We start from the raw sequence: 24,460 nt of genomic DNA, 5'->3' as shown, positions 1-24,460 counted from the left end.
TCCTGGGATCTACCTCTGTTCACTCAAACACAACATGCTTACTGTGTGGAGTTATATGTAATATGAGTCTCCAGACTATATGATTGATTACAATCAAAGGCCTATATTTGAGTTCTTTTCAGAGGTACAGCACAATTTTAGTGCTTAATATATGTTTAGTAAATACACTTATAAAACCACAATGAAGAATATGCAAGCATGTAAAATATTTTCTTTTCTGCTTATTTTAGTATGATATGAATACTTGATTAAAATTTCCTGTGTGCTTAAATAATATATATAAATATTTAAAATCACTTATTAGGTACTAAAACCTTAAGTCATTAAAATAATAGAACAGTTATGAATCCAAAAAACTTCGAACGTTAAACACAATTAAACATTTAATCTACATAATTTTATGCTGTTTTCATATAAGAGAACACATATTAGTATTAAATCTAAATGTTTCTTTTTAATATTTTTAGCAGTGAATATATGACTTTTTTATTTCTCAGGCTGTAGATAATGGGATTTAGGAAAGGAATTATGACAGTGTAAAACAGAGAGTCCATCATATCCTGATCATCTGCTTGTGTGGATCCAGGGCGCACATACATAAAAAGAAGAGGGCCATAGTATAAAGAGACAGATAGAAGGTGGGCCCCACAGGTGGAGAAGGCCTTCCTTATGCCTTGCACAGACTTCTTTTTTAAAATTGTGAAGAGAACTAGTGTATAAGAGATAAGAACAATAAGAATGGTGAACACCTGTATTGAACCAGAGAAAATAAATATCATCAGAACATTAATAGAAGGGTCAGTGCAAGAAATTTTAAACAAGGGCATGATGTCACAATAAAAGTGATGTATTATGTTGTCATTACAAAAGGTTAATCTGAATAAAAAGCCTGTATGAATTAAGGCATGAAAAAGGCCGCCAACAAATGATGAAACTAACATTCCCAAGCATAGTCTATGAGTCATAATTGCTGGATAAAGTAGTGGGTTGCATATGGCTAAATAACGATCGTACGACATCATTGCCAGCAGAAAACATTCTGTAGTTGCACTGACTGCAAATGAAAAAAATTGCACCATGCATTCAGAGAGAGATATCCTCTTATTCTGGGTAATAATGTTGACCAGCATTTTGGGAGTCACTGTGGAGGATAACCAAATATCCACTAAGGCCAAATTCCCCAGGAATAAGTACATGGGAATTTGAAGATGAGGGTCGTTCCAGATGAGAGCAATCAGACAAAGGTTTCCCATGACAGTGATGAGGTATATCATCAAGAACAGCAGGAACAGGGGGACTTGCCATCCTGGTTCATATGTAAGTCCTGTGAGGACAAACTCTGTCAGCTCTGTTGCATTTTTGGTTTCCATATCCTTAATAGACGGTCTCTGAAATACAGTGCAGTAGATGGAAAAAGGACAGTCACCAGTCATTAAAAAGAAAATTTCAGGAAGATAATAGAAATACAAACATACACTTTATTTTATTTACTCTTACTGAAATACATGAAAAGTATTTGGTGGAAATTATTGTGCTGGGAAAAAACCAACTATTACGTTGGCCAAAAATTTTGCTCAGTTTTTCTGTATGGTCTTATGGAAAAACCCAAACAAACTTTTTGACCAACCACCTAGTGTATCTCAAAATGTATATGAGAGTGAACAGATGTAGAATAGAGGAAAGACATTCTGAACATGAGCAAATTTATGAGAAAACTGCTGCTGCTGCTGCTAAGTCACTTCAGTCGTGTCCGACTCTGTGAACCCCAGAGACGGTAGCCCACCAGGCTGCCCCATCCCTGGGATTCTCCAGGCAAGAACACTGGTGTGGGTTGCCATTTCCTTCTCCAATGCATGAAAGTGAAAAGTGAAAGTGAAGTTGCTCAGTCGTATCTGAATCTTGGCGACCTCATGGACTGTAGCCTACCAGGCTCCTCCGTCCATGGAATTTTCCAGGCAAGAGTACTGGAGTGGGGTGCCAGTGCCTTCTCCGATGCACATCATAAGAGTCAGACATGACAGCAACTTTCACTAGCCCACTCTTCATATCTCATGTGTCACCAAGTCCCAGTAACTCTACATTGTAATTTATTTTGATCGGTTTCTTTGCCTTCTCAAAAACTCCCAATGTCATATCACATATGAACTAAAAACTTCAGATACATTTAAATCACTTGGGGAGCACTTATAAAATAAGTGATTTAAATCTATTTCATCATGTCTGACTCTTTGCCACCCTATGGACTATATGGTCCATGGAATTCTCCAGGCCAGAATACTGGAGTGGGTAGCCTTTCCCTTCTCCAGGGGGATCTTCCCAATCCAGGAATCGAACCAGGGTCTCCAGCATTGCAGCAGATTCTTTACCAGCTGAACCACAAGGGAAGCCCAAGAATACTGGAGTGGGTAGCCTATCCCTTCTCCAGCAGATCTTCCTGACCCAGAAATCAAACCAGGGTCTCCTGCATTGCAGGCAGATTTTTTACCAACTGAGCTATCAGGGAAGCAGAAAGAGTGGGTTAGTAAAGATTAAAGTCACTTGGTATCTTACTAGGTGATCATGGAAAATTAAGGAAACTTCAGATGCAGAGGCCAATTTTTGCAAGAAACTTCTGAATATCAAAGTGACATAAATTTAGCAATAATAATCTATAAGAGCTTAAAAGAAATAATGACTCACGAGACAGTGAGGTGGCTGAAAGCATAGTATGTATGGCCATCCAGAAAAGAGTGGACAGTGTGGATAAGGTAAAAGAAAATACATGTGGATGTGTTATATTAAATTAAAATAGATACCCATCATGTATTAGTTAATAATATTTGATTCTCTTTTCTGCCATATGACTCTTGGTGTTAGACAAAAATAAGCATTTACTCTAGAAGTCAAATTTCTAAAAACTGACCTTCTCTTCCCCCTGAACCTAGAGTGAGGGGACCAGATCTAACATTAGCCACTCAAACTCATCTACACTGAATTTGGATATGAAGGGGGGGAGAAAGAGGTCAAATGTTGAGAAAAGAGATTTTCCAAGTCAACGAAGTTGCAATATCGTGTTGCCAAAATGCATCCTGCACCCACAACAATAGCATTTTCATTGTGAGCTTCAAATTCAGTATTCAAATTCAAATTCAAATCAGCAGCAATGGCAACAGGTCTCACTGAGCTAGAGCTGCAATATGATTTTGGTGGTTAACTGTTCAACTTCTTTTTTTGTGTGTTCCTGCCCATTTGTCCAGTGGATTTATGTAAGCCTTCCTAGCACTTACTTGTTAGAGCTAATTTCCATTGAATTAACTCATTTCATGTTGCAACCAGGAACACTGGCTTACACAAGGAGGGAAAAGAAAAGACCAAAAAAGGCTACTGAACAGAGACTAGAGAAGCAGAAGGGAATTAGAAAGATTGTTTTATGAACCTAAAGAGTGGAAAGCACAAAAAAGACAAAGGAAAGTACCATTTATTTGGTAAGAAAAAGAGTGAACTGAAATCACTGAGTAGGATTTAAGAGATTTGTAATGGCTTTAATGAGATGAGTTTTCATTTGTGACAGAACAGATGTCAGATAATAATGAGTAATGAATGGGACGCAAGTGGTATAGCAGTGAGGAGAATGAAGAAGAGTATCCGAGATGTGGAGACAGATGCAAATTATTTTTTGTCTTGAGAAACAATGTAATTAAATTTTCAAAAGAAAGAGAGGCAGGCATTGAGAAGAAAGAGGATAAAGGAATAGAATGGGAAATTTGGAGGGGGAGGTGAAAAGGAAACAAGAAGCAGAAAGAGGAGAAGGGATATAGATGGATAAGTGTAGGACAGACAAGGTGTTGAAGAGGGAATGAGGAAGTATCAGAGAAAAGCTTAGATGAAATAAGGAAAGGCTAGAGTTATGGCTTAAATATTTGTCTTAAATTTGATTTTTGTTAAAAGCTATCAGTACTATAAATCATTTTTCTTTTATTCAAAACCCTGTTTATTTCTTATGGAATTTGTATATGGAACAGAGACTTTCATTTCAATTACTTTATAAATTTGTATTGTTAAATATTCTACCACTGCACAGTATCTTTGTTATTATGATTACAGCTGACTTTCCCTAGAAATCCTGCTGGGTTTACCTGACAGATTCTGTTTTTCTACCAGCTTGATAGCAGAAAAAATTGAGCCAAGTACTGAAACTAAATATAGGCAACATAAATAACAAATCCCAAAATTTGAATTTGTTCAGTGTATATTTGGAATGGGTTTTGTTCCATGCGGTCCCCAGTAACTAATGAAAATCAAATTTTCAGTTCAATGTATGGGTGATTATTAAGTCATAAGGCAGAAAAGAACGCTGGGAAATATTTTATGAATTTTTCCAGATATATTTTTTTCAATGAAATTATTGTCAGAAGTTGGTGAAAGGATAGAGAGGTTATGGTTTAAGCAAATTAACTTAAAATTTAATTTGTTAATGTGGTTAATTAAATGAATATTCATTGGAAGGACTGATGCTGAAGCTGAAATTCCAATACTTTGGCCACCTGATGCAAAGAGCCAACTCATTGGAAAAGACCATGATGCTGGGAAAGATTGAAGGCAAAAAGGCAAAGGGGTGGCAAAAGATGAGATGGTTAGATTGCATCACCAACTTAATGAACTTGAATTTGAGCAAAGTCCAGAAGATAGTGGAAGACAGGGGAGCCTGGAGTGCTGCAGTCCATGGCATCACAAAGAGCTGGATACAACTTAGTGACTGAACAACAGCAACAAAATGAAATGAGTGTTTTGAATACAATTATCAGAAAGATTTCTTATACAGGAAACATTATGACTTAAATCCCCAAACTCACTTTTAATTTTTTTGACATTCTACTTTACTAAAACTTATCCTACAGAGTCATTGTAATTATTCTAACTAAATAATTATATATCATTAAGGAATACAGTGTAGTCTTAGAGCTATTTTGCTCATCCAGATTTTACTCACAATAATAAAAGTTATAGATTATTCACTGTTCATTTTTCATTTTCAGTTGGCTACACATTGGCTTGAATTGGCTTATAAATGAGATCAAAGTTGTTATACATTTAATAGTATTTTAACTTTTTATAAAAAAATAATGAGTATTATAGAAATCATTCACTCTTACCATTATCTCTTAAGAAACTGTGGAGATCCTTTCAGTTTTTTACTTTCTGAGGTAGAAAACAGGACAAGAATACTGCAGTGACTCTACATAGGCAGCATCATTTTGCACACTGATTCATTTCGGAATCTTCATTTTCCAAGCTCAGGAAAATGTTGTTTATATGAATTTGTTTTGAACCACATCAGCCAATTACATAACTGTGCTCTTTTGCCAGAGGAGGAAGTGAAAAACCCCAATTCCCCTGATAGCACCCAAGGATTCTCTTTAAAACATCCTAAGCTTTTCCACTGGGTGTTATGGACATGGACATTTATGAGGAATCCAGGCAATACCACAGGGCATTACAGACTCTGAAATAAAAATCAAATCAGTGTTGACAGTTCTAGATTTTTTTTTAAACTGAAATTCGCACTACTTACATCACAGATGACAGTTCTAACATGTTTATACAAACCCCAGTTTATCTATGAATTTTGATACTCTGTGTGCTTTGGTCAGTATGGTCTGATTTGACTAATCACACTTGGTTTTCAGAAGCCAAAGTTTTAAATTCCCTTTATGAGCCAACCCCAAGAAAGTTGTCCTCCTCATGAAGACTGTAGCTCATAGTCCATGTCAATTTCTAACTTTCCACTTTACAATGAAATTTGATGAGAAATCTTCCTAGGCATAGGTCAAGGAGAGGTGCAAAAGAAAAATGAAAAGAAAGAATGCATGGGAAGTAGCTTAGATCCATGCTCCTCAGATTTCAGGTCCTGTGAATCTCCTGGTGAGTTTCTTAAAATGCGCATTCTGTTTCAATAGGTTAGAACTGAGTCCTGAGTGTCTTCATTTCTAACACGGATTTACCTCTGAACATTTGCACTCCTCATTTGCAGGTCTAGCTTTTTGGGGAGCTAGACCATTATAGAAAGAAAAAAAATTGCAAATGGAATTGGCATGCAGAGAGAGCAAAGAGGAGCTTTTTTGGGAGGCCAGCACAGATAGGATCACAGAAGATCTGGAGTCTGGGTTAGGGACTTTGTTCTTTATCTCAATTGAAAGGGAAACTATTGAGGGATTTTGAACATGAGGGTTACATGTTCAGATTTGCCTTTAATTATTAACAGAGAAGTTGCCATTAAACGTTTATTTATAAATACAGTGACATTATTTATGTCAAAGTAGTATAATATGAAAACGATAATATTTAGTTTTGATATCTGAAAAATAGAAAAATGCTTAACCTCCACTAGGGACCAACTCAGTAGCTAGGAAAAAAAAGAAAAGGCACAGACTTTGGTAGACTCATTAATCAGTTATCCTGTGTTCTTAGAAGTACGCTAGTGAAAGCAGAAAAAGGCATGAAAAAAAACACCATAGACCAAATAGAAGTCAGTATGAAAACTCAGCCAAGGATGGAGTAAGCAGTATAATGTGCATTAGTAGCTTCAGCATAACTCAAACACAACAATCTACTGCCCACTTCAGCTGTGTATGTGTTCAGTCACACAGTCATATCTGACTCTTTGCAACCCCATGAACTGTAGTCTGTCAGGCTCCTCTGCCCATGGATTTTCCAGGCAGGAATACTGGAGTGGGTTCCCATTTACTTCTCCATCAGTTTTGTATAATTACCTTTTAACTCATTTTGTTGCCTATGAATGAGTACAAAGGTCTTCATTGCTGCTGTTAGTATGAATAGTCTTTTCAATTTTAGTCATGTGAAGGATAAGTTGTTGTATCTGGCACCTCCTACAAAAGAAAAAATAAAAAGGCACAACACCTAGTGGGACCCTGTGGATTTTAGAAACAACACCATCATCATTTCGGTGTGTTATTCCAGCCCATTCCAGCCAAAGCTGCTAGCTTTGAATGTGGCTCAGAACAGGAAAACATTTATAAAAGGTCCAGGCTGCTGTGCAAACTGCTCAGCCAATTGAACCACATGATCTCACAGAAACTATGGTGCTTGGAGGGCAGTGGCAGACAAGGATGCAGTTGGGAATCTTTGGCAGGCCTCTTGGGCAGCCCTGGTATCTCAGATGGTAAAGAATCTGCCTGCAGTGCAGGAGAACCAGGTTCGATCTCTGGGTCAGGAAGATCCCCTGGAGAAGGAAATGGCTCCCCACTCCAGTATTCTTGCCTGGAGAATTCCATGGACAGAGGAACCTGGCAGTCTACAATCCACGGGATTGCAAAAAGCTGGACATGACTGAGTGAATAGGACACACATAGGTAAAAAGTAGAGCAGACCCTTGGTTCTGGAGCAAAGGCCTGCATCCACTGCAAACTACTCTCCTTGCGACAAACAGCTGTTGGCCTGCGTCTAGGCATTTTTAGAGTCTGAATGCTTAAACATTTATTTATTTATTTTTTATTTTACTTTACAGCACTGTATTGGTTTTGCATACATCAATATGAATCCACCACGGATATGCATGAGTTCCCAATCCTGAACCCCCTTCCTACCTCCCTCCCCATACCATCTCTCTGGGTCATCCAAGTACACCAGCCCCAAGCATCCTGTATCTTGCATCAAATCTAGACTGGCGATTCCTTTCTTACATGATAGTATACATGTTTCAATGCCATTCTCCCAAATCATCCCACCCTCTCCCTCTCCCTCAGAGTCCAAAAGTCTGTTCTATACATCTGTGTCTCTTTTGCTGTCTCACATACAGGGTTATCATGACCATCTTTCTAAATTCCATATATATGCATTAGTATACTATATTGGTGTTTTTCTTTCTGGCTTACTTCACTCTGTATAATCGGCTCTGGTTTCATCCACCTCATTAGAACTGATTCAAATGTATTCTTTTTAATGGCTGAGTAATACTCCATTGTGTTTATGTACCACAGCTTTCTTATCCATTCATCTGCTGATGGACATCTAGGTTGTTTCCATGTCCTGGCTATTATAAACAGTGCTGAGATGAACATTGGGGTACACGTGTCTCTTTCAATTCTGGTTTCCTCAGTGTGTATGCCCAGCAGTGGGATTGCTGGGTCATAAGGCAGTTCTATTTCCAGTTTTTAAAGGAACCTCCACACTGTTCTCCATAGTGGCTGTACTAGTTTGCATTCCCACCAACAGTGTAAGAGGGTTCCCTTTTCTCCACATCCTCTCCAGCATTTATTGCTTGTAGACTTTTGGACCACAACCATTCTGACTGGTGTGAAATGGTACCTCATTGTGGTCTTGATTTGCATTTCTCTGATAATGAGTGATGTTGAGCATCTTTTCTTGTGTTTGTTAGCCATCCGTATGTCTTCTTTGGAGAAATGTCTATTTAGTTCTTTGGCCCATTTTTTGATTGGGTCATTTATTTTTCTGGAATTGAGCTGCATAAGTTGCTTGTATATTTTTGAGATTAGTTGTTTGTCAGTTGCTTCATTTGCTATTATTTTCTCCCATTCATGCTGGTTAAAATGCCAGTTTTCCATGAGACCAGAGCAGCTTTTCATAAACTTGGTGTTATATGACCCACCAAGCCATAAAATTGGCAGTACACTGCCATAACTTTGTCAAATGGAAGAGAAAGGTACCCACTCTGGCCTGAGCAAGCCCTCAGGGCACCAGTATGTTTCTTGAAGAAACATGATCCCCATACCTGCTTCAATGACTTCTCTAGCCCAGCCTGCACTATGGCTTTGTGGGTTGGTCTCTATAATCCATGGAAAGAGGAAGAGATTACCTGGAGCTGATTTAACAAGGATTCTGTACCACATGAAGACACCATCTGAAGGTGGACAGCTACCGCACTCCTGACACTCTCCGTGACATCCCTATAGGATAGTAGTGATGGAATATCCTCCCAATGGGCAAAACTTTGAGCAGTCTACCTGCTTGGTCCTGGAAGGAGAAATGGCCAGATTTGTCATGATATGGGCTTCCCAGGTGGTGCTAGTGGTAAGAACCCACCTGCCAATGCAGGAGACATGAGACACAGGTTCAATTCCTGGTTCAGGAAGATTCCGCAGGAGAGGAAATGGCACCGATTCCAGTATTCTTGCCTAGAGAATCCCATGGAGAGAGGAGCCTAGAAGGCTACAGTTCATAGGGTCTCACAGAGTGAGACATGACTGAAGCAACCTAGCACACACACATGATGATATATAATATATTAGTTTCAATCCCTGGGTTGGGAAGATCCCTTGGAGAAGGGGATCCACTCCAGGGGACCCACTCCAGTATTCTGGCCTGGAGAATTCCGTGGATTATATAGTCCATGGGGTCACAAAGAGTTGGACACGACTGAGTGGCTTTCGTTTTCACATATTAGTTTCAGGTATACAACATAGCGACTCAAAATTCTTATAGATTATGCTCCATTTATTTATTTTTTTTTTGTTTGTTTTTTTTATGCTCCATTTAAAGTGATTATAAAACTGGTTATATTGCCTGTGCTATACAATAGATCATTATAGTGTACTTGTTATGCATTTTAGTTTGTACCTCTTAAGTTCCCAACCCTGTCTTTCCCTTCCTTTTTTCCCTATCCCCACTGGTAAACACTAATTTGTTCTCTATATCTGTAAGTCTGTTTATGTCTTGTTATATTTATTCCTTTGTTTTATTTTTAGGTTCCACAGACACGTGATAACGTGGTGTTTGTCTTTCTCTAGCAGATTTATTTCACTGTCATTGCTAATGAAAAAAAATTATTTTTCTTGGCTAAGTAGTAGTATTCCATTGTTTGTATGTACATTTATTTATGTGTATGTGTTAGTCGCTCAGTCGTGTCCAGCTCTTTGCGATCCCATAGACTGTGGCCTACCAGGCTTCTCTGTCCATGGGGTTGTCCAGGCAAGAATATTGGAGTGGGTTGCCATTTCCTCCTCCAGGGAATCTTCCCAACTCAGGGATTGAACCTAGGTCTCCTTTATTGCAGGCAGTATATATATATATATATATATATATATACACACACACACACACACACACACACACACACACATACTTTATCTTCTTTATGTATTCATCTGTTGATGGACTCAGACTGATTTTGTATCTTTGTTATTGTAAATAACGCTGCTGTGACTATATTGGGGTGCATGTTTCTTTTCAAATTAGTGTTTTCATTTTCCTCAGATATATACCTGGAAGTGGCTTTGCTGGTTCATATAGTAGTCTATTTTTAGTTTTTTTAGGAACCTGCCTACTGTTTTCCACAGTCATTTCACCAAATTACATTCCCATCAGTAGTGTAAAAGCGTTCCCCTTCTTCATTCTCACCAGCATTTGGTTTTTGCTGTCTCATTGATGACAGTCAGTCTAAGAGATATGGGATGATATTTCATTATGCTTTTGATTTGCATTTCTCTGATGGTTAGCGATGTTGAGCATCTTTTCATTTTCCTGTTGGCCATTTGTATGCCTTCTTTGGAAAAATGTCTATTCAGGTCCTCTGTATATTTTTTTAATCATTCTATTTTATTATTACATGTTGAGTTTATGATCTGTTTGTATTTTCATATATTAACCATTTATTTGTCATATTATTTTCAAATTTTCTATTTGTTAGTTTGTCTTTTAATTTTGTTAATGTTGTCCTTTTGTTTTTTTAAAGGCATTTAAGTTTAATTAGACCCCATTTGTTTATTTGCTTTTGTTTCCTTTGCCTTAGAAGACAAAAATATATTACTAAGATTTAGGACCAAGAATGTTCTGCTTAGGTTTTCTTCTAGAAATTTTATGCTTTCTAATTTTACAATTAGATGTTTATTTTCCATTTTTATTTTGTTTTTGTATATGATGTGCAGAAATATTCTAATTTTATCCTTTTATATGTAGCTGTCAGTTCTGTGAGCAAAACTTATTGAAAAGACTTTTTCTCATTTTATGTTCTTGCCTCCTTTGTGGTAGATTCCTTGACCATAACTACATGGCTTATTGTTGGGCTTTCTATTCTATTCTGTTGCTTTATGTGTCTGTTTTGTGCCAGTACCATACTATTTTGATTACTATAGGTTTGTAATATAGAATGAAGTCAGGGAGTGTGATACCTCCAGGTTGACCTTCTTTCTTGAGATTGTTGTGGTTAGTAAAGGTCTTTTTTTTTTTCCATACAAATTTTTACATTACTTGTTCCAGTTCTATGAAAAATGTCATTAACATTTTGATCAAGAGCACCTTGACTATATTGACTTGGATAGTATGGTCAGTTTATCAATATTAATTCTTAGTGTGCTGGTTGGAAGGATCTGTGTCTGGGCCAGGGTGTCCTAGGGTTGATGTCTGCTCACTGATGAGTAGAGCTAGGGCCTGGGGTCTCTGGCTGCAGGAGCCTGGGGTTCTGAGTTTTATTGTCTGCATGCTGATATGTGGGGCCATGTCCCTCTGGTGGACAGGCCTCTATGACATTTTGGAGGGGCAGGTATTTAGGAGTAGTCTCTATATCCCACAGTCCTCTGGATCATCCAGAAGTGAGCCCCAGTGGCCTTCAAAGACTAATGTTCTGGGAGCTCATCTTTCTGGTGCAGGAGGACCCCCAAGGTGAGGAGCCTGATGTGGGGCTTGCCCCTCACTCCTTTCAGAGAACTTCTTCAATTGTAATTACTCTCCCAGTAGTGGATCACTCACCATGGGTGTAGGTCTTAACTATACTGCAACTTGACTTACCTCCTACCTGTCTCATTGTGGTTCCTTCTTTATAGCTTCAGTTTTGGAAGATCTGTTCTGATTGATTTTGGCCTTCTCATCAATAGTTGTTCTATAAATAATTGTAATGTTGATATACCTTTGAGAGGAGGTAAGCTCATATTCTTCCTACTCTGCCAACTTGGCCCAGGGGTGCCATTGTATTCATTTAAAGTTTAAGTGCAGTTTAAGGAACTGTGTATGGACACCAAGTTGACAATGAGTAGGCTTGTCATGATTCATTTTATGGATTAAGCTGACCTGATCTAGGGAAGCCCAAATATTTGGTTAAACAGTATTTTTGTTTGTGTCTTTCGAGAGTTGGTGTTTTGGAAAAGTGTTAAATTAGTGAGCTGAATAAAGTTGATGGCCAACCATTTGTGAGTTGGAATCTATGTCTTCAACACTTGAATTCTTAAGCCTTGAAACTGCCATCAGCATTTCTGGGTCCCTACTTCGCAGAAAGCAGATGATGAAACTTCTTAGAGTCAATAAACATGTGAGCCAATATCTTACAACAAATGTCTTTAGTTGCAGATATTGATATATGTTTAGATGTAGATATAGATTTAGATCTACATTGATCTAGATTGATCTATATATATATATATATATACACACACTCATTGTACATTGTTATATTAAAAAATAAAGGGAAATATCATCTTGCAATTGTTAACTGTTACCCTCAAATAAGACTAACTTAGAAGATACCTTCTCAAATAAGATGAAGTCTTAAAAGTTGATCCATCCTGACAGCTCATTTTTCTAATTAACAAATGTATCTCCCATTAACCTTACTGACATGATGCAATGGGATTTTGATTGGATATCAACACTGTCAGTTATGTTTTCCAAGAAAAGTTTATAAAAACATCCACAGTATTTCATCCTCTGGAAAAGATGCTCCATTAAAATCTGGGTCCAGCTGCCTGACAAAGGAAGGAAAATATAAAACCTAGAGTGGAAATCTTCAGAATATTTACATCATGCTGTTTAAGTAGAGAATAGAAGTACAGAAACTCCATTTTGATTTGCCTCAAATATCTTGATTTTAAAATGTTTACTTCACTGATTATTTAAAAGAGCGGCCAACCCATAGGGTCCCAAACCAGAAGCAATGGCATTTGAAACAGATATTTTCCTGACAAAGCCCGTAATCTGTGTTTCTACAAACCCTCCAGATGATTCTGAGGCCACTATAGTTTGACAGCCACTATATTAGTGAGAAACAACAACGAAAAAGTCTGGTGTTCATACTTACCTAATGTATACTAATAAAATTCTGTTATGTAGTTCACAGCTCAGAATGAAAATTACTATTCTAGATTTGATGGTGTTTGTTTTTACCTAATGTTTGTGTTGGTTCTTTGAACACAGTTGTAGGATAATGTTTTTGGCAACTTGTCAGCAGCACAACAATGGGAATGTTATGAAGCAACAAACCTTGGCCAACGAGGAGCATATGCAATGGCATAGATTCTCTAAGGAGAAATGGTCAAGGTTCCTGGACTGTGAATCATTTACTTTCTCTCCAGGGCTTGAAAATATCCTTCAGGATACAAAAAGAGAGCAGAAGACTTGTTTTACTCTTGTGACCTGCACTCCATAAATATGTGATAGTGATATTTTCTATAAATATTTATAGTTTGTGTCTTTAATCCAAACATTTAATTAATGTTCTTATCCTGATATATCCCATGAGCTAATCTTTATGATAAAAAGAACATGATTAATTCACTTTAGGTGTATGATCTTTGAGATTGTCTTGAAAAAGACTTAGGAAGGTGATCTGGCACTTAGCAGCCATCCCAAGCCCAGTAATCTCCCTGGACTCATCACTTGAAAACAGTTCAGTTCAGTCGCTCAGTCATGTCCGACTCTTTGCGACCCCATGAATCGCAGCACTCCAGGCCTCCCTGTCCATCACCAACTCCCGGAGTTCACTCAGACTCATGTCCATCAAGTCAGTGATGCCATCCAGCCATCTCATCCTCTGGTGCCCCTTCTCCTCCTGCCCCCAATCCCCCCCAGCATCAGAGTCTTTTCCAATGAGTCAGCTCTTCGCATGAGGTGGCCAAAGTACTGGAGTTTCATTCCTTCCAAAGAAATCCCAGGGCTGATCTCCTTCAGAATGGACTAGTTGGATTTCCTTGCAGTCCAAGGGACCCTCAAGAGTCGTCTCCAACACCACAGTTCAAAAGCATCAGTTCTTTGGCACTCAGCCTTCTTTACAGTCCAACTCTCACATCCATACATGACCACTGGAAAAACCGCAGCCTTGACTAGATGGACCTTAGTTGGCAAAGTAATGTCTCTGCTTTTGAATATGCTGTCTAGGTTGGTCACAACTTTTCTTCCAAGGAGTAAGAGTCTTTTAATTTCATGGCTGCAGTCACCATATGCAGTGATTTTGGAGCCCAAAAAAATAAAGTCTGACACTGTTTCCACTGTTTCCCCATCTATTTCCCATGAAGTGATGGGACCAGATGCCATGATCTTTGTTTTCTGAATGTTGAGCTTTAAGCCAACTTTTTCACTCTCCTCTTTCACTTTCATCAAGAGGCTTTTAGCTCCTCTTCACTTTCTGCCATAAGGGTGGTGTCATCTGCATATCTGAGGTGACTGATATTTCTCCCAGCAGTCTTGATTCCACCTTGTGCTTCTTCCAGCCCAGTGTTTCTCATGATGTGCTCTGCATATAAGTTAAATAAGCAGGGTGACAGTAGACAGCCTTGACATACTCCTTTTCCTATTTGCAACCAGTCTGTTGTTCCATGTCCAGTTCTAACTGTTGTTTCCTGACCTGCATACAGATTTCTCAAGAGGCAGGTCAGGTGGTCTGTATTCCCATCTCTTTCAGAATTTTCCACAGTTTATTGTGATCCACACAGTCAAAGGCTTTGGCATGGTCAATAAAGCAGAAATAGATGTTTTTCTGGATCTCTCTTGCTTTTTCCATGATCCAGTGGATGTTGGCAATTTGATCTCTGGTTGGTCTGCCTTTTCTAAAACCAGCTTGAACATCAGGAAGTTCATGGTTCACATATTGCTGAAGCCTGGCTTGGAGAATTTTGAGCATTCCTTTACTAGCATGTGAGATGCGTGCAATTCTGTGGTAGTTTGAGCATTCTTTGGCATTGCCTTTCTTTGGGATTGGCATGAAAACTGACCTTTTCCAGTCCTGTGGCCACTGCTGAGTTTTCCAAATTTGCTGACATATTGAGTGCAACACTTTCACAGCATCATCTTTCAGGATTTGAAAGAGCTCAACTGGAATTCCATCACCTCCACTAGCTTTGTTCATAGTGATGCTTTCTAAGGCCCACTTGACTTCACATTCCAGGATGTCTGGCTCTAGATGAATGATCACACCATTGTGATTATCTTGGTTGTGAAGATCTTTTTTGTACAGTTCTTCTGTGTACTCTTGCCACCTCTTCTTAATATGTTCTGCTTCTCTTAGGTCCATAACATTTCTGTCCTTTATCAGCCCATCTTTGCATGAAATGTTCCCTTGGTATCTCTAATTTTCTTGAAGAGATCTCTACTCTTTCCCATTCTGTTCTTTCCCTCTATTTCTTTGCACTGATCACTGAAGAAGGCTTTCTTATCTCTTCTTGCTATTCTTTGGAACTCTGCATTCAGATGCTTATATCTTTCCTTTTCTCCTTTGCTTTTCACTTCTCTTCTTGTCACAGCTATTTGTAAGGCCTCCCCAGACAACCATTTTGCTTTTTTTGCATTTCTTTTCCATGGGGATGGTCTTGATCCCTATCTTCTGTACAATGTCATGAACCTCACTCCATAGTTCATCAGGCACTCTATCTATCAGATCTAGGCCCTTACATCTATTTCTCACTTCCACTGTATAATCATAAAGGATTTGATTTAGGTCATAGCTGAATGGTCTTGCAGTTTTCCCTACTTTCTTCAATTTAAGTCCGAATTTGGTAATAAGGAGTTCATGATCTGAGCCACAGTCATCTCCTGGTCTTGTTTTTGTTGACTGTATAGAGCTTCTCCATCTTTGGCTGCAAAGATTATAATCAATCTGATTTTGGTGTTGACCATCTATGGTGATATCCATGTGTAGAGTCTTGTCTTGTGTTGTTGGAAGAGGGTGTTTGCTATGACCAGTGCATTCTTTTGGCAAAACTCTATTAGTCTTTTCCCTGCTTCATTCCGCATTCCAAGGCCAATTTTGAAAAGAGAGATGTGAGTAGTGCTAGGGTGAGGACCACACTCTAAATGTATGTAGAACAATGGGGAGAATGGAAGGTCAGGAATGAACCTGAACATGAATCACTTCTTCTTCATACCGTCTAGAAAACGACAAAAGCTACCATAACATTTGAAAAGTGTGGGGGCACAAAACATGCAAACTCTTGCTCATGTTCATGTCTTTTCCCATCTAGTCATTGAGCTGATATCCTATCATCATCTGATATCCTATCATCTTAATGTTATTTGAATTTTGGCAATACGCAATGGAAGACTCTTGCTTTCAACAACACAATCCTGTAAACTCAACATTTTTTTTTCTGTTAGTTTCATTATTTTTAAATTGTTGTATGGTTCAAACCATTACCTTCCTGTTATGCTAGTTCTCTTTTCCTTCCTATTCCCATCTCAGTTAAATCTGCATCTCATCTCTTAACTTTCTGAATTAGTGACATGGCAACATGGCAAATAAGTACCCTCTTACTCTTTCAGGATTGGCCTCTGTTCACTCAAACACAACTCTGTCTCCATTGTAGAGTTAAATGTACTATGTATCTCCAGGCTGCACAGCTCTACTACTAGCAAATGATCATATTCATATTTTTCTCAGATTGATTACAGTATTGTAGTGCTTAATGCATTTATGAAGCCATATTGAGAACATATGTATAAAACATTTTATTGTTTTCCTTAATTATTCTAATATGACATGAATACTTGATTAAATATTATTCTGTGTTTTCTAAAATTTTTAATTACATATGCACATATTTTAAGAGGTTTACTAGCATGCCTACCTTAAGTCATTAAAACTCTAGGGTGATCATAAATGCAAAGAACTTTGAACACTTACTGTCATATAGCTGATTCCTAGAATGGCTAGAATATCGATGCTCATTCTTGCCATCTCCTGTTTGACCACTTCCAGTTTGCCTTGATTCATGGACCTAACATTCCAGTTTCCTATGCAATATTGCTCTTTACAGCATTGAACCTTGCTTCTATCACCAGTCCCATCCACAACTGGGTGTTGATTTTGTTTTGGCCCCATCCCTTCATTCTTTCTGGAGTTATTTCTCCACTGGTCTCCAGCCGCATATTAGGCATCTACCTACCTGGGGAGTTCCTCTTTCACATCCTATCTTTTTGCCTTTTCATACTGTTCATGGTGTCCTCAAGGCATGGCATCCAGTCCCATCACTTCATGGCAAATAGATGGGGAAACAGTGGCTGACTTAATTTTTCTGGGCTCCAAAATCACTGCAGATGGTGACTGCAGCCACAAAATGAAAAGACGCTTACTCCTTGGAAGGAAATTTACGACCAACCTAGATAACATATTAAAAAGCAGAGCCATTACTTTGCCAACAAAAGTCCTTCTAGTCAAGGCTATGGTTTTCTCAGTGGTCATGTATGGATGTGAGAGTTGAATTATAAACAAAGCTGAGCACTGAAGAATTGATGTTTTTGAACTGTGGTGTTGGAGAAGACTCTTGAGAGTCCCTTGGACTGTAAGATGATCCAACCAGTCCATTCTAAAGGAGATAAGTCCTGGGTATTCATTGGAAGGACTGAGTTGAAGCTGAAACTCCAATAATTTGGCCACCTGATGCAAAGAGCTGAGTCATTGGAAAAGACCCTGATGCTGGGAAAGATTGAGGGCGGGAGGAAAAGGGGACAAGAGAGGATCAGATGGTTGGATGGCATCACCAACTCACTGGACATGGGTTTGGGTGGACTCCAGGAGCTGGTGATGGACAGGGAGGCCTGGTGTGCTGTGATTCATGGGGTTGCAAAGAGTCAGACGTGACTGAGCGACTGAACTGTCATATAGCACCATCTAATCTGTGTTTTTATTAGCACCATCTAATCTGTGTTATTATATGACTGTATTAGTGAAGGAGGACTGATACTAGTATGAAGTCTAAGCATTTTACTATTTTTGTCAGTGAGTGTACAACTCTCTTATTTCTTAGGCTGTAGATAACTGGATTTAACAAAGGGATTATGACAATGTAAAACAGAGAGTCCATCATATCCTCATCATCTGCTTGTGCAGATCCAGGGCACACACACATGAAGAGAAGGGCCCCCTAGTATAAAGAGACAGATAGCAGGTGGGCTGCACAGATGGAGAAGGCCCTCCTTATGCAAAGACTTCTTTTTCAAAATTGTAAAGAGAACAAGTGTATAAGAGGCAAGAACAATGAGAATAGTGAACACCTGTATAGACCCAGAGAAAATAAATATCACCAGAAATTTAATGGAAGGATCAGTGCAGGAAATCTTAAACAATAGTATTATATCACAGTAAAATTGATGTACTTGTTGGAATTGCAGAAAGTTAATTTGAGTTTAAAAAGCATTATGAATTATAGCATGGAAAAGGCCACCTAAAAATGACAAAACTAATGGCTAGATCCATAGTCTACTGGTCATGATCACTGGATAAATTAATGGTTTGCAAATGGCCATATAGTGATCATATGCCATTGTTGCCAGCAGAAAACGTTCTGTGGTTACACTGATTGCAAAGGGGGAAAAAATATATTTTGCATTCAGTGAGAGAGATCATTTTGCTCTTGGGACAGAAGTTGACCAGCATCTTGAGAATCACTGTGGAGGATATCCAGGCATCCACAAAGGCCAATTTTCCAAGGAATAAGTACATGAGAATGTGAAGGTGATGCTCATTGCAGATGAGAGCAATCAGACCGAGGTTTCCCACCATGGTGAAGAGGTATATCACCAAGAAGAAGGAGATTTGCCACTGTGGTTGATACTTAAGTCCTGTGAGAACAAACTCTGTCAGTAATGCTGTTGCTCTTCCATGTCCTCACTGGATATTGCCTGAAATCAATGGGATAAATATTTATTACCTATTTAACATGGATTTTGGGGGTGAATGGAAATAAATTCTTATTTAAATTCAAAAATGTGAAGCAATGAACAGATTTAGAAAAATGAAAGACATTCTAAACACATGGGAAATTTGTGGAAGTAAGGTGGAGTGTCATAGGGAATTATATCTAGGGCATGGATATAGGGTCTAGGGAAAAGAAGTTTGAAAGACTTAAATAATGAAATAAATTGAATGGCTTGCAAAGTATCTTGAACATTACTCATCAGCTAGTAAGTATATACTGAAAATAAGGGATACAAGGGGCACTGTAAGGTATTTTTAAAAATGTATATGAGGTAGTATAGAAAATAAACTATAGGGAGTGGAAATTATAGTCAGAAATACTAGCCAGGAAGCTGTTACATTGTCCAGTGGTTTCCAAACCAGATGACACATTAGAATTGGCTAAGGAACTTTTTGTGTAAAATATGGGTTATGAGGTTTAATGTACATATTGATTTAGTGGGTTAATAATAAAGTCTAATAATCTGTATTTTTAAATTGTCCTTCAAGTAATTAAAGCAACTCAAGATATTAAAACTCTTGGCTTAAAACTCAGCATTCAATCCCACTGTTGGGCATACACACCGAGGAAACCAGAATTGAAAGAGACACATGTACCCCAATGTTCATTGCAGCACTGTTTATAATAGCCAGGACATGGAAGCAACCTAGATGTCCATCAGCAGATGAATGGATAAGAAAGCTGTGGTACATATACACAATGGAGTATTACTCAGCCATTAAAAAAATACATTTGAATCAGTTCTAATGAGATGGATGAAACTGGAGCTGATTATACGGAATGAAGTAAGCCAGAAAAAAAAAAACACCAATACAGTATACTAACACATATATATGGAATTTAGAAAGATGGTAATGATAACCATGTATGTGAGACAGCAAAAGAGACACAGATATATAGGATGGACTTTTGGACTCTGAGGGAGAGGGAGAGGGTGGGATGATTTGGGAAAATGGTACTGAAACATGTATACTATTGTGTAAGAAACGAATCGCCAGTCTATGTTTGATACAGGATACAGGATGCTTGGGGCTGGTGCACGGGGATGATCCAGAGAGATGATATGGGGTGGGAGGTGGGAGGGGAGTTCAGGATTGGGAACTCATGTACACCCGTGGTGGATTCATGTCAATGTATGGCAAAACCAATACAGTATTGTAAAGTAAAACAAAACAAAACAAAACAAAAAAAACAAAAAAAAACTCAGCATTCAAAAAACTAAGATCATAGTCCCATCACTTCATGGCAAATAGATGGGGGAAAAAATGGAAACAGTGGCAGATTTTCTTTTCTAGGGCTCCAAAATCACTGTGAACCATGATTACAGCCATGAAATTTAAAGGCACTTGCTCCTTGGAAAAAAAGTTATCACAAAACTAGACAATATATTAAAAAACAGAGTCATCACTTTGCTGACAAAGGTCTATATAGTCAAAGCTATGGTTTTTCCAGTAGTCATGTACAAATGTGAGAGTTGGACCATAAAGAAAGTTGAGCACTGAAGAATTGATGTTTTCGAGTTGTGGTGCTGGAGAAGACTTTTCAGAGTGCCTTGGACTGCAAGGAGATCAAGCCAGTCAATCCTAAAGGAAATCAAGTCTGAATATTCATTGGAAGGACTGATGCTAAAGCTAAAGCTCCGATACTTTGGTCACCTGATGTGAAGAGCCAGCTCATTGGAAAAGATCCTGATGCTGGGAATGATTAAGGGCCTGAGGAGAAGGGGACAACAGAGGATGAGATGGTTGGATGACATCATCAGCTCAATGGACATGAGTTTGAGCAAATGGCTGCTAAGTCACTTCAGTCATGTTCAACTCTGTGTCCCCGATAGACAGCAGCTCACCAGGCTCCCCCATCCCTGGGATTCTCCAGGCAAGAACACTGGAGTGGGTTGCCATTTCCTTCTCCAATGCATGAAAGTGAAAAGTGAAAGTGAAGTTGCTCAGTTGTGTCTGACCCTCAGCGACCCCATGGACTGCAGCCTTCCAGGCTCTTCTGTCCATGGGATTTTCCAGGCAAGAGTACTAGAGTGGGGTGCCATTGCAGGAGATAGTAAAGGACAGGGAATCCTGGTGTGCTGCAGTCCATGGAGTTGCAAAGAATCAGACATGACTGAGCGACAACAACAACAATTTTGCACTCCAAGGCCAAGCTTGCCTGCTATTCTGGGGATCTCTTGACTTTCTACCTTTGCATTTCAATTCCTTATGCTGAAAAGGACATCTTTTTTTGCTGTTAGTTCTAGAAGGTCTTGTAGGTCTTCAAAGAACCATTTGACTTCAGCTTCTTCAGCATTAGTTGCTGGGACATAGACTTGGATGACTGCAATGTTGAATGTCTGCCTTGGCAACGAACTGAGATCATCCTGCCGTTTTTGAGATTCCACCCAACTTCTGCATTTCAAACTCTTTTGTTGACCATGAGAGATACTCCATTCTTCTAAGGGATTCTTGCCCACAGTACTAGATATATGGTCAACTAAATATATATTTTTGGTTCTGTTATTCTGGAAAACCCTATACTAACAAATGTGCACTGTTCCTTTAATGAGTTTTTGCTTTATTTTGAAAACTAATAGGAAATATAATAACAGAAGCCAAGCTGCATGCAGTAACCATCTCAAACCAAGGAATCTTCTTGTGCTTTGTTACAAGATTCAAAAAGAGTGATGCATTCTTACTGCATTCTATATATTTGTACTGTGATTTTTTTTTAGTTTCATAAATATTTCACAAATACTTGTTTAGAAATTCATATGTGCAAGCTACTCTGCCATTCACTGCAAAAAAAAAAAAAAGTGTTAAGATTTCTAAGTTGCTATCTAAAAGAGTTTTTAGGCCCAAAATAAGTAATATCGAAGCCCAAGGGTGGTCTAAGAAGAATAAATAAACCAACAGTGTTTCAAATGAGTGGGCATTGCCATCCTCTTTAGGGCAATCTGAAAGTGGATCTTCTACACTCTAAGGTACAAGATAGACCTTGAAGAAAGACACCATGGAAATTATGAAGGAGCAGTTGGGGGCTGGGGAGGTGGAATCTCTGTGGGGAGACCAGCAAGAGCAAAAGGACATAACTGATGAGGGAAGTGTATCCAGAGTCTTTCAGTAACTTATTGTTGATATAAAAGAGTCCATAGGAGAATTGTGAAGGAAAGGACTTGGAGTTCAACCATAGTATAATTGAAAGGACCTCAACTTATACCACAGTGAACAAATGAAGGGTAAGGAAGATAGAGATAGAAAGTTATATAAACATATATATATAGATGTATATATATGCATATATAGACATCATATAGTGTGAACATGCACATGTATAAATAAATATATGCTAAAGTATGTATGTTGTGTGTATACATACACACACACCACACAAAAAACCTGGTAATGGCAACCCATTATAGATCTTTGAAGAGTAATAAGACTTAATCTGACTTTTTTTTACAAAGAAATATCTGGCAGATATGTTTGGAAAATCAGAGAGAATGAGCAGAATGAAGTAGATAAGTAACTGGGATTTTGTAAATCACAGAGGTAGGTGGTTATGAAAGTGAGGGTCACAGTGGTATCAGTAAGAATGTACCTAGGATGAGTGACGAGAGGCAGAGAAGGGCTGGACCTGAACGTGAACCACTCATTCTTCTTGGAGTATGGAGTGTGATGAAAATGAACATTTAAGGACTTTGGGGCAAAATATGCAAAGTCTTGTTCATTTTCATTTCTTTCCCAGTCACACCACGGGCATCAAGATATCATATCTTAACATTATTTGAACTTTGATGAGATGCATTTAGATTTTCTCATTGTCCACCACACATCCTGATAATCTGATAATCTTTACATGTTTCTAGTTTCTTACTAGGTTTACTTTTTAAAAATTCAAAGAATATTCATCCATTTTTTCTATCCTACCCCTTCATTCTTCTTCTTTTAGGCTATACAGCATATATCGTCAATCTACTCTCCTAGCTTTCTTAGTTTATGAAGCTTTTCAAGTTGATCAATAGAATACAGACACAAAAAGGACTGTAGAAGTCATACACAATGAAAGGAAACATGCCTCTTTGCCTTTTCCTAAGCATCACTCTAAGCTAAGAGCATCTCTTGCAGTGTAGCTCTGTTTTCACTGTCTTACTCCCATGCCACTTTTTTCCTCCTTGTTTTTCCTTTTCTTTGTGTGATAAGACAGGTGATTACCACAATAAGTGAAAGTTCAGTTCAGTTCAGTTCAGTCACTCAAGTGCTGTCTGACTCCTTGCAACCCCATGAACCACAGTACGCCAGGACTCCCTGTCCATCACCAACTCCCAGAGTCCACCCAGACCCATGTCCAGTGAGTCGGTGATGCCATCCAGCCTCTCATCCTCTGTCGTCCCCTTCTCCTCCTGCCCTCAATCTTTACCAGCATCAAGGTCTTTTCTAAAGAGTCAACTGTTTGCATGAGGTGGCCAAAGTATTGGAGTTTCAGCTTAAGCATCAGTCCTTCCAATGAACACCCAGGACTGATCTCCTTTAGAATGGACTGGTTGGATCTTCTTGCAGTCCAAGGGACTCTCAAGAGTCTTCTCCAACACCACAGTTCAAAAGCATCAATTCTTCGGTGCTCAGCTTTCTTTATAGTCCAACTCTCACACCCATACATGACCACTGGAAAAATCATAGCCTTGACTAGACGGACCTTTGTTGGCAAAGTAATGGCTCTGCTTTTGAATATGCTGTCTAGGTTGGTCATAACTTTTCTTCCAAGGAGTAAGCGTCTTTTCATTTTGTGGCTGCAATCAACGTCTGCAGTGATTTTGGAGCCCAGAAAAATAAAGTCAGCCCCTCTTTCCACTGTTTCCTCATCTATTTCCCATGAAGTGTTGGGACTGGATGCCATGATCTTCATTTTCTGAATGTTGAGCTTTAAGCCAACTTTTTCACTCTCCTCTTTCACTTTCATCAAGAGGCTCTTTAGTTCTTCACTTTCTGCCATAAGGGTGGTGTTATCTGCATATCTGAGATTATTGACATTTCTCCTGGCAATCTTGATTCCAGCTTGTGTTTCCTCCAGCCCAGCGTTTCTCATGATGAAAGTTACCATAGCCTAAATAAAGTGGAATATGGGACCTTTCACAGCAGACGAAATTCCTGGGATTTGCCTCTGTTCAATCAAATACCAACCTGCCTTCACTGTGGAATTAAAAGTAATGAGTCTCTGTCTCTAGGTCTATGGTTTATAAGTATCAAAGATACCATAAATAATTCCCCCTTAGAGGAACTTCACTATTTTAGTACTTTATGCATTTTTAGTCATGTTCTAGAACATAAACACACATAAAATGATTGCTTGCCTTTGTTTTTTGCTTTATTTTGGTATTCTATAAACAATTAGTTTAAATTTTTGTAACAAGAAGTAAGAATTATTTAGGGAATTTATTAGGTACTAACATAAGTCCTAAAATTATAGGACATTATAAGTACAAAAAATTTTGAATACTAATCATTACATAGCAAGATTAAAACTATACAATTTAGCTAATGCTTTAATAAAAACAGATATTACTATGA

The 24,460-nt window shown here is 38.4% G+C and overlaps 1 protein-coding gene and 1 pseudogene across 1 annotated transcript; both read right to left on the bottom strand.

Annotated features, from left to right (window-relative positions):
* Positions 1–440: 440 nt before the first annotated feature.
* LOC101105974 (olfactory receptor 5H2-like) lies at positions 441–1,391 on the bottom strand. Its single transcript, XM_027965813.1, has one exon. It carries the CDS (start codon positions 1,368–1,370, stop codon positions 441–443), a length of 930 nt encoding a protein of 309 aa, XP_027821614.1. The 5' UTR covers positions 1,371–1,391.
* Positions 1,392–17,873: 16,482 nt separating this feature from the next.
* Positions 17,874–23,051, bottom strand: LOC101105717 (olfactory receptor 5H8-like; annotated as a pseudogene).
* Positions 23,052–24,460: the final 1,409 nt, after the last annotated feature.

The sequence above is a fragment of the Ovis aries genome, chromosome 1 (assembly GCF_016772045.2).
Source record: "Ovis aries strain OAR_USU_Benz2616 breed Rambouillet chromosome 1, ARS-UI_Ramb_v3.0, whole genome shotgun sequence".
In the NCBI taxonomy this organism is placed as follows: Eukaryota; Metazoa; Chordata; class Mammalia; order Artiodactyla; family Bovidae; genus Ovis; species Ovis aries.
The sequence above is the reverse complement of the archived record's forward strand: the minus strand, read 5'-3'. Positions and strand labels throughout refer to the sequence as shown.